The sequence below is a fragment of the Molossus molossus genome, unplaced genomic scaffold (assembly GCF_014108415.1).
Source record: "Molossus molossus isolate mMolMol1 unplaced genomic scaffold, mMolMol1.p scaffold_m16_p_14, whole genome shotgun sequence".
Taxonomy (NCBI): Eukaryota; Metazoa; Chordata; class Mammalia; order Chiroptera; family Molossidae; genus Molossus; species Molossus molossus.
The window spans coordinates 14,653,345-14,668,063 of NW_023425349.1; the positions used below are offsets into that span (position 1 = coordinate 14,653,345).

General features: G+C 51.4%; 1 protein-coding gene across 1 annotated transcript in view; it reads left to right on the forward strand.

Annotated features, from left to right (window-relative positions):
• BRINP1 (BMP/retinoic acid inducible neural specific 1) overlaps positions 1 to 14,090 on the forward strand; it is a 175,738-nt gene extending 161,648 nt beyond the window's left edge. Inside the window, exon 8 of the mRNA XM_036261325.1 lies at positions 12,788 to 14,090. Within this exon, the coding sequence (XP_036117218.1) occupies positions 12,788 to 13,928 (1,141 nt within the window). The 3' untranslated portion in view covers positions 13,929 to 14,090. The remainder of the gene's footprint in view (positions 1 to 12,787) is intronic.
• The last annotated feature ends 629 nt before the right edge of the window (positions 14,091 to 14,719 follow it).

Genomic DNA, 14,719 nt, shown 5'->3' on the forward strand with positions numbered 1-14,719 from the left:
AGGTACCGCTCCTGCTGAGCGGTGGGGTGACTGCTAACCAGCCAAAGGAACAGCAGGAAGGGACTCATTTTCTCCTGTAATTAGGGGATAGATTTACACCTCTTCGCTTGGGGACATTCCTAACCTTAAAAAAAATAAACCATTGCTAAGATAAATACCTCGTGCACAGGTTATTTTACAGTTTGCAAAGGGCTTTCCCACCAATGAGCTTATCTGATCCTTTTAATTACCTGTGATGGAGCCAGAGGGAGGGTTAGTCCCCCCATTTACTCAGGCTCTTGGACCAGCCCTCTGCTGCTGTCCTACGTGAGCATGGTCCTTTGTTCTTGTCAAAGAATAGCCCCAGGAATATGTCTTCATTCATCCATCCATCCATTGCAAACATTTAGTGATCAGCTGCTAAGTTCCAGACGTTACGCAAGGGGTGGTGGTGGAGAGGGCATCTCTGTTCGCAGAGAGGTTGAAATTTAGTAGATAAGATAAAATTGGCACTGGGCAGGTCCTGCATCCATGCTTTCCAGTAGGAATCTGAGGCTCAGTAGGGCTAAATAACCTAAAATTACAAAATCACAGCGTGTCATGGTTGTCAGGGAACCTAAAATATCATCTCGTCGATTTCTGTCATTTCATTAGAGAGTGAAATGAAATAGAGTGGGGTAGGGTTTTGGCCAGAGTAACTGTATTATTTTAGTATTGCCGGGGAACAAGTCACCAGGGATTTAGAGGCTTAAAGAAACACCCACTCATTATCTATCTCACAATTTCCCTTGGTCGGGAGTCTGGGGGCTGGTGTAGCCGGACCTTCCGCTGACCTTTATATGCACAAACCAAGGCACTGAAGTTCTGGGGAAGAACTCACTTCCATGCTCATTCAAGTTGTTGTGTGAATTCACTTCTTTTGGTTGTGGGACTGAGGTCACCTTTTCCTTGGTGGCTGTGAGCCACAGTTTACTCTTAGCTCCTAGGGGGCATTTTCTAGCCCCTGCACATGTAACCCTCCATCTTCAAAGAACCCAAGGTGCAGTGAGTCCTTCTCATGCTTGGTCTCTGAGGGTGCTCCTTCTGCAAGAGCCAGAGACATCTCTGCTTTGAATGGGACACCTCTGATTACATTAGGTCCGCTTAGACAATCTCCTTATCTTTAGGTCAACTGTGCCTTATAGGAGGACACAATCCACGTGGCCAGTCTGGCTCAGTGGGTGGAGCATCGTCCCATGGACTGAGAGGTCCTGGTTCGATTCCCAGTCAGGGGACATGCCTGGGTTTCGGGCTCGATCCCCAGTGGGGGCCATGCAGGAGACAGCCAATCGATGCATCTCTCTCACATCAATGTTTCTCTCTCTCCCTTAAAAAATAAAAATGAAAAAAAAACAAATCCTGGAAGTGATATCAAATTCATAGGTCCTGGGGATTAGAGCCTGGACTCTTGGGGAAGGAGGAGCCATTTTCATTTATTTATTTTTCCTTTGTTATAATTGAAACTTTTATTGTATTTTACTTTTTTAAATGAATTTATTTTTGTTACAGATATTTCTCCTTATCACCCCATTGACACCCTCCTCCTGCCCTCCCCAGCATTGTTGTCTATGTCCTTCGGTTATGCTTATATGCGCAAGTTCTTTGGTGTATCTCTCCCCTCCCCCTGCCCCCTCCTCTGCGGTTTGTCAGTCCTAGAATTCTGCCTCGTAAGTTAACGTAGCTTGTAGTAATGGGATGGGGAAGAAACATCCTGAGCTTTGGGGCTCATGGTTATACAGTCGTTGGGATATCTATTGCTGTATAACAAGTGGACCCAAACTTAGAGGTTTCAAGCAGCAATCATTGTGTTATGCTCATGGTCTACGGGCCAGGAGTCTGTGCCAGGGTTGGCCGGGCAGTTCTGCTCCACATGGAGTTGGCTGAGGGCATTGATATGGGCCTGGCAGCTGGGCTGGGCAGGAGGTTCCGAGACAGCGTCACTCACAGGTCCCGGGCCTTCGCAGACAGTGGGAGGCTGGGCTCAGCTGGGCAGGTCCCCTCTCCCAGGGTCGTTCCAAGTAGTCATTCCAGCGAGGTGATCAGATTGCTCATAAGTGGTCCACGGGGGAGTTTCCCAAGAGACAGGAGGTGGAAACTGCTAGTCTCTCGAGACCTGAGTCCATAAACTGTGTGACTCATGCTACCTTTTGTGTTGGTCAAAGCAGTAATGGAATCTGCCCAGAGTCAAGGGGAGGGACTGTAGACATCCCATCTCAGGATCCGTGCCCACCTGCCAGCCCTCGTGGGTTTTCATTCGTTTACTTTTTCGTTACCAGACACTCTAGCACAGAGGGCACCGCAGTCTGCAGACACCTGCGAGGAAGCGTTCTGCAGTATTCGATTGGCCTGCAGGACTGGTGTCCACCAAGACGGTTGTTGAGTGGATTTGTCTTACGGTTTACGCCCCTCGTCACAGGCTTCAACCTAAGTGCGTGCTTTGCTGTTCAATTTTCTTGGGAGCTGGTTCAGGGGAGAGAACGGTCCACAGTGTCATGTGTTATCTGGCGGATATGTGTAGTGCTGGCACCGGAAGTGGGGGGGAGGTCAGTCTGCCAGCTGCGAAGTGTCCCAATGATGGGGTAATTCCGAGAGTGCATTCCGGAACAAGGAGCTACTGCAGGAAACAACCCCTGGACCCCGTGAGGAGGGCCTGAGCTGAAACTCCACTGAGCGCTGCCCTCTCCAAACACTTGTTCTGACAGGTGGGTCACAGTGACATTTGGTGTCTCCTGGAATCAGTATCCGTCCAGAGCCAGTGTCCAGCAATTCTTGGGAAGGGTGACTATTTCCTTTTCGCCAGTATACAGCCACCCAGGTGAAATGCTGCCAGGCCCTTTGGGGAAAGATGACGATGCACGGGGTGGCTTTCCCAAGGGGAAGATTCCGGTCCTGGGCTTCCAGGGGCTACTGTGTGACCTCATGCAAGTCACAGAACCTCTCTGGGCTTTCCCTCTCGGACCAGGCTCTGTCTAAGCATCATTCAGCTCCAATATTCTGGAAATTGCCATCCGAAACTTAGACAGTTTTCCCCAGAGTAAATTGCTACTTTGATAGCCCCTGACATTCTGATTTTTGGGGGGTGGGAAGAGAGGGTGGAAATTTGGTGACAAAGACCTATTTTAAACCTGTATTAAACTGTCCTATTGAAGAAGACACACCAGCTCACAAATAGCCCCGGGCTAGCCGTGGGCAGGTGGCTGTCAGTCATAGCTTTCAAGTGTCTCCCAACCATGGGCCAAGGAAGCTTTTATCTAAGAACATCTTTGGCATTGCTTTTCTATTTATGGGGGTGAAAAGAAGGCAGTCAGCGAGGCCGAACCCCGTGCCACCTCAGGGGGATAGCCTGGACGAGAGGCAGGGAGGTGCCTGCAGCTGAGCTTTGTCATGACTGATGTGCGGGATTCCTGCGAGGCAGCACCAGGCCTGTCTCTGTGCCCAACCCTGGTTGTCATTCTGCACCTGTAACAAGGAGGGTGATTGCCTCCCCCCCACCCCCCGACACGAGGCAAGGAAATAAGCATCTCCAGATCCTTTTGGGTTTTCTCAGGAGCTCGGAAGTGGCTTCCTGTTTGGACTAGAATCTGGAGGCTCGGGCCACCGATTCAGAAATAGACCTGGGTTCACACAATTTCTGCAGCTACCTCCTTCATCTCCTTTTCCAGAGGCACCTGCACACCCTCCCACCTGCACCCTCCACCGGGCCAGCAAGCTCACACACGGGCGAGTGAGGGTCCTGGTGATGTGACAGGTGATGTGACCTTCAGGAAGTCACGCCTGCTCTCTGAGCCTGGTGTTTCACATCGTCTAACTGAGACTCAGGTTACCCTCTCCACCCGCCTGTGACACAGAAACGTTGTGAAGGTCAGAATTAGAGGACCACACAGAAGAGCTTCAGGAAGTGTGAAGATGATATACAAATATAGAGAGTTTAACCGTGATGTAACAATGTAAGGATCGCCCTGGCTGCTTTGGCCCAGTGGTTAGAGCGTCGGCCGGCGGACCAAAGAGTCGCAGGTTTGAGTTGGTTGAGGGCACACACCTGAGTTGCGGTTCGTCCCCAGCCCTGTTCGGAGTCATGCGGGAGGCAACCAGTTGATGTGTCCCTCTCGCGTTGATGTTTCTCTCTCTTCCTCTCTCTCTACCTGAATATAAATAAAAGAAGAAAAAAATGTGAGCATCACTGCCTTAGTAGTATTACGCTGTTTGTCTTAAAGGATGATTTTTTTGCATGTTTTAGGGGAATACTACAGATAGATGGAAAGTGAAAACATCATATATCACAGCAACAGAAACTTGCACAAGACGAATTCACACATGTAACCAGCAGCACCCGGAGTTTTTAAAGCCAGGAGTTAGCAGCATCACAGAAACACCAAGTGTCCAGTTCTGGGCATTACAGTCCTAGTCCAGGGAAGCCCTCTCGTCCGCAGATGTGCCTCTCTACGGCATGGACTCTCTGCGTCTGGCTGCTTTCCCCTTTCCATTCTCCTATGAGATCCCTCCCTATTATTTTGTATTGTTTGGGCTCGTTTATTCTCAAGAAGAGCCTATTTTCTTTGTAGAAGTCTGTTATCCTGCTGACAGTAACGTGTATCCCCTCCAGTTTGGGGCCATGACAAATAGTGTGATCGTCTTACACGTCTTTGGGTGACCCCGACATGCACTTTTGTTGGGCACATGCTAGGAGTGGAGTCGCTGGGACAAAGAGTATTCACAGGTTCAGCCATGTGGATCCGGTAGTAGATACTTCCGAAGTTTTTCTCGAAATGTGCAGAACCAGGGTTCTCTCCTGCCAGGAGCATCCTTGCCAATGCTGCGTTCTCCATCTTTCCTATTTTTATTCTCATTGATTTTAGCCATCCTGCTGCAATAGCGTCACGTTGTGGCTTCAACTGGCATGGTCCTAAAGGCTCACGAAGCAGAGTTGCACATGCTTTTTGGCCTTTTGAATATCTTCTTTTATGAAGTGCCTGTTCCCGTCCTTTCCCGATGTTCCCTCTCGGTCATCTGACTTTTCCTTACTGGCTTGTAGTTTTGCTTTTTCTGGGACAAATCACATTTATTAAATAATTCAGTGCGAACCTTCTCAAGATAAATATAAATTGTGATGATGACGTCTACTGTGGTGTAAAGAGACCCAGAAAGGAGTGGCCAACCTCAGTCGGCACAAAATGCCTTGGGACTAGCCCCGGCATCCAGTCAGGCAGGAGTGATTTATGTAAGAGAAGGAAATACAGTCTTTGATTGGCTAGAGTTATCGCAAATACCTTCTCTAAGGGTTGTCTTGTCACTCTATGAATGGTATCTTTGATGGATATGCGCTAATCTTAACATATCCCTATTAATCCTTTATTTTTCCTGTATGGTGAGCCCTGTTAAGCAATCTTTGCCCCCTCCATTATCATAATAATGCCCCCTCTGTTTTCTCCTAAGTGCTGTTTTACTCGTGTTGGTGCTGACATTGTTATTTACTCCTCACATTTAGATCTGTAATCCCTCTGTTAACGATTTGGGGGTACAGAGGAGATTAAGCGTCCAAAGAGGTTTTGCTATTGTTGCTGTTTTAATATCAATAGTCAACTGACCCGGTGACATTTATTGAACTACTTCCCTGGATCTTGAAATCTACAATTACGTGTTTCAAAGGGGCTGTTTTCCATGTGAGCTCAAGAGGAACACAGTTGTTCGTTTTCACGAGAGACACGGGCTCCTACTCTGTGTGCGCAACTTTACATCCATGATCTTCCCTGGTCCTCAAAACCACCCTGCCGGTACTGCATTATCATTCTGCTCTGGAGTTGAGAAAACTGAAGCTTAGAAAGGACAAGCAATTAGCTCAAGGTTAAGTGCTGAGTAGCAGAGCTATGATTCAATACCCAGTCTCTTGGACCCCGAAGCCTGCGTCCCCAGCTCTTTCTTCAAGCATCACGGTGACGGTATCATTATACACGGTGGGGTGTGCAGGGTGAGTAACCGGAGAGGCTGGGATAGAAATGATAACCAACTGGGCTTTCTCAGGAAGGAGAGGAATGTTCTTACCTGGGACATTTATAAAAGAGAGTCTCCTTTGCCCTCGGTAACAATAATGGTTAATGGCCAGTCATCACCCTTCACTGCCAACCTCCCAGCAGCTTTGCACAATTCAGTTCTGGTTCTGAAGACAAAGAGTGGGGTAGGCATTACCTTCCCCATTTGACAGCTAAGAAAACTGAGTATCAAAGAGGTGAAGTGACTTATCCAAGGTCAAATATCCAAGGCCAAATCGTGGGAGGGCAGAGTCCAGCATGTCCTTACTTGGCTCCCCGCCTGTGTCACCCCGCCTCACTGCCCGGATCATGGATCTAGAAGCCCAGTAGGGTACCTCGGGGTCAGCCCCTCGCTTTCTAGCCTCGTTCTCCTGCCCGAGTGCCGCCGGGAAGAACGCCCCGCTCGCTGCCGTCCGCCTGGAGCAGCTCGCTGCTCCCTGCTTGCTGCCAGCCCCAGAGAGGCGCCTGGCTCCTTCCTTCACTTCTCCCCACACATCCATGCCCCACAGCAAAACGCTGAATTTAAATATGCCCCGGTGTCGCCTGTCACCTTCTCGCAGACACAGAGCTGTGTAACTGCAAACATTGTTTCATAATCCTCCCCAGGGAAGCTCCTGCTGACCGAATTTGAAAGAGTCCCCTACTGGATTTGTGCGTGTTCTTCTCCCCACCCCTCCCACTACCCTTCGCCTCTGTGCCCTGCAGACCAGACCCGTGGCCCCCACCACACCAAGCTGGAGAGCATCTTCATCCCGGCAGGGGCCACGGCGTTCTTCTGGTCTTTCCTTCCTCACTGCTAGGAGCTGTTCCGCGAGGCTCCGGCCTCCTGCGAAGAACTGAGAAGAAGGGTCAGCGGGTTATTAAGGCAATGATAGAAATTCAAGAGGGGAATGATTAAAACGCTCAATATTTATCTGGGAAAAATGAGGAACGCAGAGTGGGTCTGATAGCCAGTTACAAGTCATAGTAGCACATCCATAAGACAAGGCTGCCTTCAGTTGAGCCCCAAGCACTCTGGCACTATCGATGTGTGCATCTCTTATTAGCACCAATTATTTCATACACACACGCACACACACACAGACACACACACGTGCATGCACAACACCCACACACAGCACCGCCAAGAAACAGTGCAGCATCAGAAACCTAAAAACACCTATTTGTCTTTCCGGTGGAAGGTCTACAGGGTATACATTTTGCGAGGTCTCAGGCATCACTCAGACACCCATTATGATGTTAGAGAAATGCCAAGATGAAGCACAGGGCATCAGTAACAGAATGATTCAGAACACCAATATATTTTCCATTTCCTCTCCACTTCTAAGTAAATACTCCTGGTAGGCAAATGGGAATTATGGCTCATAGTTTTCTATTTTAGTTTAGGTCTGTCTCACCCCCACTTCCTTGGCACCTGATTTGTATGATCTTCCCTGAAATGCCACTGGGCCCCCCTGCATTCCTGTCCTAGGCAAAACCTCCAATTAAAACCAGCAGGGAGTTTGCTTGAATTAGGAAGCCCAGCCTGGGCTCCCCTCCCGGCTGGCTCTGGAAGGGAGTCGTGTGCCTTTGGAAGCACCGGGGAAGCTCCGGGTGGCGAAGCCTCCATCCTCAAGTGACCGGCGACTCCACGCCGTGTCGCTGGGAGACGTGTCATGTCGCAGAAAATCCTGGCTGAGGTGAAGATGGGCTGCGAGCGAGCAGCAGAGGTGACCCTGTGGCCGGAGCCTGGCTTCCCCTCCAGTCTGGGTTTTGGAGGGGAGGAGGAGGCCAGCAGGCAAATTGAGGGAGCACTGCATTGGACCCAGAAACCCTGGGCTCTGGTGGGCTTCATCCATGCCGTGTGACCGTGGCCTTCAAGCCACACCAGGGATCCCACCTTGTGGGCTCGATGGGAGGATAAAGGGGTAACTGCCGTGATGTCCAAAGCACTCGAGAGTCTCGGATCCTCTACCCAAGCGCCCAGGTCTCAGTGCTCAGGTCTGAACAGAAGGGGGATGGGCTGAACATTTCCAGGCTGCGTCTAGGTCTCCCGCGTCTGTGGTCCAGGCCACCTGCTCTGAGCCTCTGTGCGTGCCTACCAACCTGCTTTAGAGAGAAAAGCACCTCTTTCTGCCCTCCTGTCCTTCTTCCTTCGCCCTCCCCTCGGCCCCCCAGCAGAATGAAATCCCATCCCATAGAAAGATGCTGATTTAGATGTAGTCAAGTTCAGCTTTGGCTGCAAACAGAAGATGCTTCGGATCCCCAGGGACCCAGAAACGCATTTTAAAACTTGGTCTTCACTCCCTCGAGCTCACTGCCTCACAGTGGGGCTGTGCCAGCCCTTGGTGAGACCCTCTCTCTCGCCGGCCTATTAAGCCATCTCGGTTGCCAGGGTTGAGGCAGGCTGTCACCAGCTAGCCTGGGAAGTGGTATTTATAGATCACAGTCCCTCCTACCCCCGGTCCCTAGCCTCTTCCTATGCACTTGTCATGAGCTCCAATTATCTGTGAATGGAGGAGAGGGATCCTGGCAGGCCCGGAGGAAGCAAGGGATGTGATAATAGGTCCTACACATGCTCAAACTTGCAGTAGTTTCCATTATTTCCATTTGTTTCTCTTTTCGTGGCCTGCTTATTCTTCTTGCTGGCTTCACCGCGATCATTTTAAACTGCGGGACGGCGCAGCACGTGGACCCGTGCCGGAGTTGGAGGCCCTGGTGTTCCACTTCTCCAGGCCTCGCTGGGGAAGCCTGGTGTGCAACACCTGGTATACAGTGTGTGCTCAGTAGCTGGAAGCCGCCGATGGCCTGGGCCGGCCCGGGAGCTGCCTGCTGTGGAGCCTTGTAGGGTTTCTGAACGTCAATAATCGCTACCTAGAGCCCTGGCTGGAGACGGAGAAGGCAGAGGAAATTGATCTGATTCAGGTGGGCTCCTCAAATACATTAAAAAACTGGAAGGAGCTTGTATCTCGGTTTTGCTCTTCTCAAAATTATTACAAAGCTCAGGGAAGTTCACCGACCTTGGGAATAGGACTCCATAGTAGCACGACTCCCCTCGGGCCCCCTCCTCCTGCCCCTTGAGGAGAGGATGGCTCGTCCTCGCCTGGCCCAGCCTGTGTCCACCAGGCCTGAGACTGTGAGTTATGACAATGAAAGGCGTGGCTGCCGTTGTCTGTCTCTACCTGCCCAGGCTGACTTCCCTCCATCACCTCCTCCCTCTGCAGGCCTGTCTGCTCATCTGCTCCTGAGCTCCCCCGCCAGCTCCGACACCACGTCCCTTTCTCCTCTTGGGTCACCCTGCCTCGAAGGATGATCCACCTCTCCCCCTTCTCTCCGTCCCTGCCCCCTCCCCGCCCTCCTGTGCGCGGCCTCGTCCTGGGTCCTCTCGCTGCATCGTTAATGCCTTCATTGATGCAGCCCACAACCTCACGATTATTCTGCGGTTGGGAGATGCAGGTGCCAGCTCCCCAGGCGCCTCAGAGGGCTTCTGTCCCCAGTCCCTCCTGCTCGACAGGCCTGGAATCCCAATGTGCCACTGTCCTCTTTGCTTGTTGAAGCAAAGCCCAGGGACTTCCATCTTGGCCTTCCCCCTCCGAGGACCCTGAGCGCTCAGCCACAGTGGGGCATTGATTCAAGGAGTGGGGGCTGCGGCCCTGACAAAGGACCCCAATGATGAGACACGGGAAAGGGGGCGCTCTGCGGGGTTATAGAATGCCTTGCAGATGGGAACAGCGGAGCTCTAAATGGGGTACTGTCCCGCCACTTGGAGAGGGGCTGACAGGGGCAAGTGTGGGCCCTTTGAAAGAGGCATTTTGAAAGGAGGCTCTCGTCAGATGGAACCGTGCAATCGGAGACGTGTGGCGGTCCCCGCAGCTCACAGAAACTATCAGCTGACTCACAGCCAATATTCAGTCAATGTTCTGGTCTGGGAGGTGGGAGCCACAGAGCTCATTACCATTCCAGCTCCGTTTCCTGGAGGCTGGGCCTGCCGCTGTTCTCCAGGCTGCGAGAGGGTTGGTCTCACCAGCAGAGGCTGCAGCGGGAGGGGCCGAGCTGTGTGGGCGGAGGGTATGGAGAACTAATCCTGCAGGGGAGCAGAGAAGGTGGGTTTCCTTAATGAAAAACAAGAAGAAGAAATAGTAATTCTGTTCGTTCCTTCAGCAAGCACTAACATGGAGTCTGTCTCTGGGCTGGATTTCGCAGGGAAGGACGGCCCCCTCCCCCAAGCCTGGGAGCCTGGAGGGGAAAGGGACAGGAAAACCGGGTGTTTCGATCCAGTGTTCTGAATGTTGTGGGGGAGGATTGATTGCCAGGGGCTGGGTGGTTCTGTGGATGTAAAAGGCAGAGCGATTTCAAGGAGCACACTAATTATTCCCCCATTCTCTCTCCGCTGATAAGCAACTCATTCAAAGCAAAGCATCCTAGAAAGCCGGTTCAACAGTATCCATTTTCAAATGTCCCACAGGAGAAAATGGTTTGCCTCAAACTCCAGAGAGATAGTGAAATCCCTGCGAGTGCCTCAATGCCTTCAAAGGGACAGCTTATTCCCCGGGATAAGAGTGTTTATTATTATTACCTCTTCAATGATCGCTCTATGCCGGGCTCCGGGCGTTAAATATATTCACACAATCCTCTCACCCACCCCATAAGGCGGGCTTTGTATTCTCATTTTAGAGATGGATATGGAGGCTTGATGACATGAAGTGACCTGTTCCTGGTGACAGAACTGAACTTTGACCCTGGTTCTACTTGGGCCAGTACACACGCTTTCAAGGTTCAGCTCTGTTGCCGACCCCACAGATCCTGGGCTTGCCCAGGGAAATAATCAAATAGATGACGGTCAACATCACCACAGCCCATAACAGCCTTAAGAAGGGCTTTCTTGTCTTGGCCCTCTGGACCAGAGGGTCTCTCTGGTTTGGTTCCTGGTCAAGGGCTCATGCCTCGGTTGCAGGTTTGATCCCCAGCCCATGTTGGGGTCATGTGTGAGGCAACCGATTGATGTGTCTCTCTCACATTGATGTTTCTCTCTCTCTCTCTCTCTCTCTCTCTCTCTCTCTCTCCCCCCCCCCCTCCCTCCCTCTCTCCCTTTCCCTCTATCTGAAAATCAATGGAAAAATGCAAAAGTAAGGGTGAGGATTAGCATAAAAAAAAGGACTTTCTTGATTCTTCCTTAACATTTAATGAAAAAACAAACAAACAAACAAAAAAACACCCTAGCTATGAGCCAGGAGACCTCTGCTCATTCACTGACTTCAGTCCATCATTTCACCTCTGCGCTCCTCTTGCCAAGTCTATAAAATGGAACTGCCGGTCCCTTTGCAGGAATAACAAGCGCTAACTTTTATCGACCCCTTAATACCTACCAAGTTTGGGGCTGAGCTTTCACATAGAAACGCATGTAATCCTCACCACGGCCCTGGGTGGGCGGGCGGTTAGGGAGGTGAGGGAGCTGCCCAGTAACACCTCCCGAGTCCAGGACCAGGGCTTCAAGCAACCTCGGCCTGGCCTCAAGTCCCAAGCGATTTGCAGGTGTTGAGGCTCAGGTGAGAGAAAGGAGTGAATGTGCCTTGTGCAGGGTGCGAAGCGCGAGGCGTGTGTGGAAGGGGTCATTCGGAGCATGAAAGACAGCCCAGAGGTGACCTGCACAGAATGAGTAAAGAGGAGAGACCACTAAGCCGACTGCCTTACATATTTTTACCTATTCTTCTGTTGCTTCTTATCGGGTGGGGTGTCTATCTTATCAGGTAGAGTGTCTATCTTATCAGGTGGAGTATCTGTCTTATCGGGTGGAGTGTCTATCTTATCGGGTGGAGTATCTGTCTTATCGGGTGGAGTATCTGTCTTATTAGGTGGAGTATCTAATTGGGTGGAGTATCTTATTGGGTGCAGTATCTATCTGTCTTATCGGGTGGAGTATCTATCTTATCGGGTGGAGTGTCTGTCTTATCGGGTGGAGTATCTGTCTTATTGGGTGGAGTATCTAATCGGGTGGAGTATCTTATTGGGTGCAGTATCTATCTGTCTTATCGGGTGGAGTATCTAGAATGTTCCAGTGACTGGAATCTGGGGACAGACTTGGCTACAAGTGTTGAGGGGCAGTGGTGGAGGAGACCTAGGGATACATGTTGTGATGGAAATTCCTCTGAGTGGAGAGTTAGGAGCTCTGGAAAAATAGGGGTCCAGTAATGACATCTCTTACCTGTTTCAAAAAGCCACTGTCAGGATGCCGTAAGGTCGTCCGTCTGGAAGCACTACGCCACCTCTAGAGTGCTCGAAAACATATCCTATTTTTGTTGCGGTTGCATGTTATATAACCTCATGGAAGAATCTGAGGAGGGTTGAAACATCTGATGCAGGTTACCTTCTATTGCTGATTTTTTTAAAAAAACAATCTGTTGTCATCCAGCCGGAGTGTTTGCGTTTAGACACCTCAATTTCCTGAATCAAACTTAATTGATGCTAATGTAACGGGAATCGTAGAGTTAGAAGGACCCCAAAGAATGTGTACTCCAACCCCTTCACTTTACAGATAGGGCACTGAACATGCCAGGGGAGGGACAGCATCCTGTAGCTGTGGCCTGTGGCATTACAGGGACTGACAGTGTCATTCTCATAAGGTACATTCCGAGCCCCTGGTCTTCTCGCGGCTCTTCCCAGCCTTCTCACTCCTCTGGCGGCTCCATGTACATTGTCAGTTGGATAACAGTCACTCACAGCCTTCTCCTGGCACTTGACATTCTCCCTTTCCCTCTGTCCCGCAGGACCATTCAGCAGTGGCTGGCACGGGTCCAGTCGCTTCTCTACTGCAATGAGAACGGGTTTTGGGGAACCTTCCTGGAGAGCCAGAGGAGCTGCGTGTGCCACGGGAGCACCACGCTGTGCCAGCGCCCCATCCCCTGCGTCATCGGGGGCAACAACAGCTGCGCCATGTGCAGCCTGGCCAACATCTCGCTCTGCGGCTCCTGCAACAAGGGCTACAAGCTCTACCGAGGCCGCTGCGAACCGCAGAACGTGGACTCGGAGCGGAGCGAGCAGTTCATCAGCTTCGAGACCGACCTGGACTTCCAGGACCTGGAGCTGAAGTACCTGCTGCAGAAGATGGACTCGCGCCTCTACGTCCACACCACCTTCGTCAGCAACGAGATCCGCCTCGACACCTTCTTTGACCCCCGGTGGCGCAAGCGCATGTCCCTCACTCTCAAGAGCAACAAGAACCGCATGGACTTCATCCACATGGTGATCGGCATGTCCATGCGCATCTGCCAGATGCGTAACAGCAGCCTGGACCCCATGTTCTTTGTCTACGTCAACCCCTTCAGCGGGAGCCACTCGGAGGGCTGGAACATGCCCTTCGGGGAGTTTGGCTACCCGCGTTGGGAGAAGATCCGCCTCCAAAACAGCCAGTGCTACAACTGGACTCTCCTGCTGGGCAATCGGTGGAAAACGTTCTTCGAGACCGTCCACATCTACCTGCGCAGTCGGACTCGGCTAGCCACCGTCATGCGCAACGAGACCGGCCAGGGCCCCGTGGACCTGTCCGACCCCAACAAGAGGCAGTTCTACATCAAGATCTCGGATGTGCAGGTATTCGGCTACAGCCTGAGGTTCAACGCCGACCTCCTCCGCAGCGCGGTGCAGCAGGTCAACCAGTCCTACACGCAGGGCGGCCAGTTCTACTCCTCTTCGTCCGTGATGCTCCTCCTGCTGGATATTCGGGACCGAATTAACCGCCTGGCGCCCCCCGTGGCCCCGGGGAAGCCGCAGCTGGACCTGTTCTCCTGTATGCTGAAACACCGGCTGAAGCTGACCAACAGCGAGATCATCAGGGTGAACCACGCCTTGGACCTCTACAACACGGAGATCCTCAAACAGTCGGACCAGATGACGGCCAAGCTCTGCTAACCTGGGACTCGGCCGCGGACTTTCCCTTTTGTTGTACACACATAACGGGACAGAAACCAAGCGAAAGAAATAAAAATTTGTAAGATGTAATTAACTACTCCAAGAGGAGGAGGAACATCGTCGTTCGTTGGAAACTGAAAACGTTCTAGCAACTGTATAAAACCGTGGGGCATGTTTGTTATTACTCTACTCTGTCATGAAGAAGGGTCTCGGCCTTTGGAGGAGCTTGGGGGAGTTGCTGCGTCGGCCTCAGGTGCTGTGCTGAGGGGGAGGAGGAGGGAGCGTAGGCAATGAATTGTAAAGGTCTCTGCTGTGCAGGTGCTAAGATGAAACCCCGGAGAGAAAGATATGTAATGTACAACCGACACTGCCATTTTTCCTTGTGGGAGGAAATGGACACAGATAAAGAAGATGTTTCTTCGGTTACAATTTCTTCCCTCTTGCTGCTTAATTCTTTGTGGTTGTCTGGACTCCTTTTCACACAGGGTGGGGATGCAGTGGCGGGGCTATCCGACTCACCTAGCTTCTTTCTTTCTTTGTTTTGTATCGTCACCGGAGGATATTTTTCCATTTCTTTTCAGACAGAGTGGGAGGGAGGGAGGGAGAGAGGGAGAGGGAGAAACATCAATGTGAGAGAGAGACATGGACTGGCTGCCTCCTGCCTGATTCTGACCAGGGCCAGGCTCGGACCACAACTGAGGTTCCATGCCCTTGACTGGCGTCGCTCTAAATGCTGAGCCGAACCGGCCAGGGCTGGCCTAGCTTCTTTCATGCTGAATAAACGGAAGCTT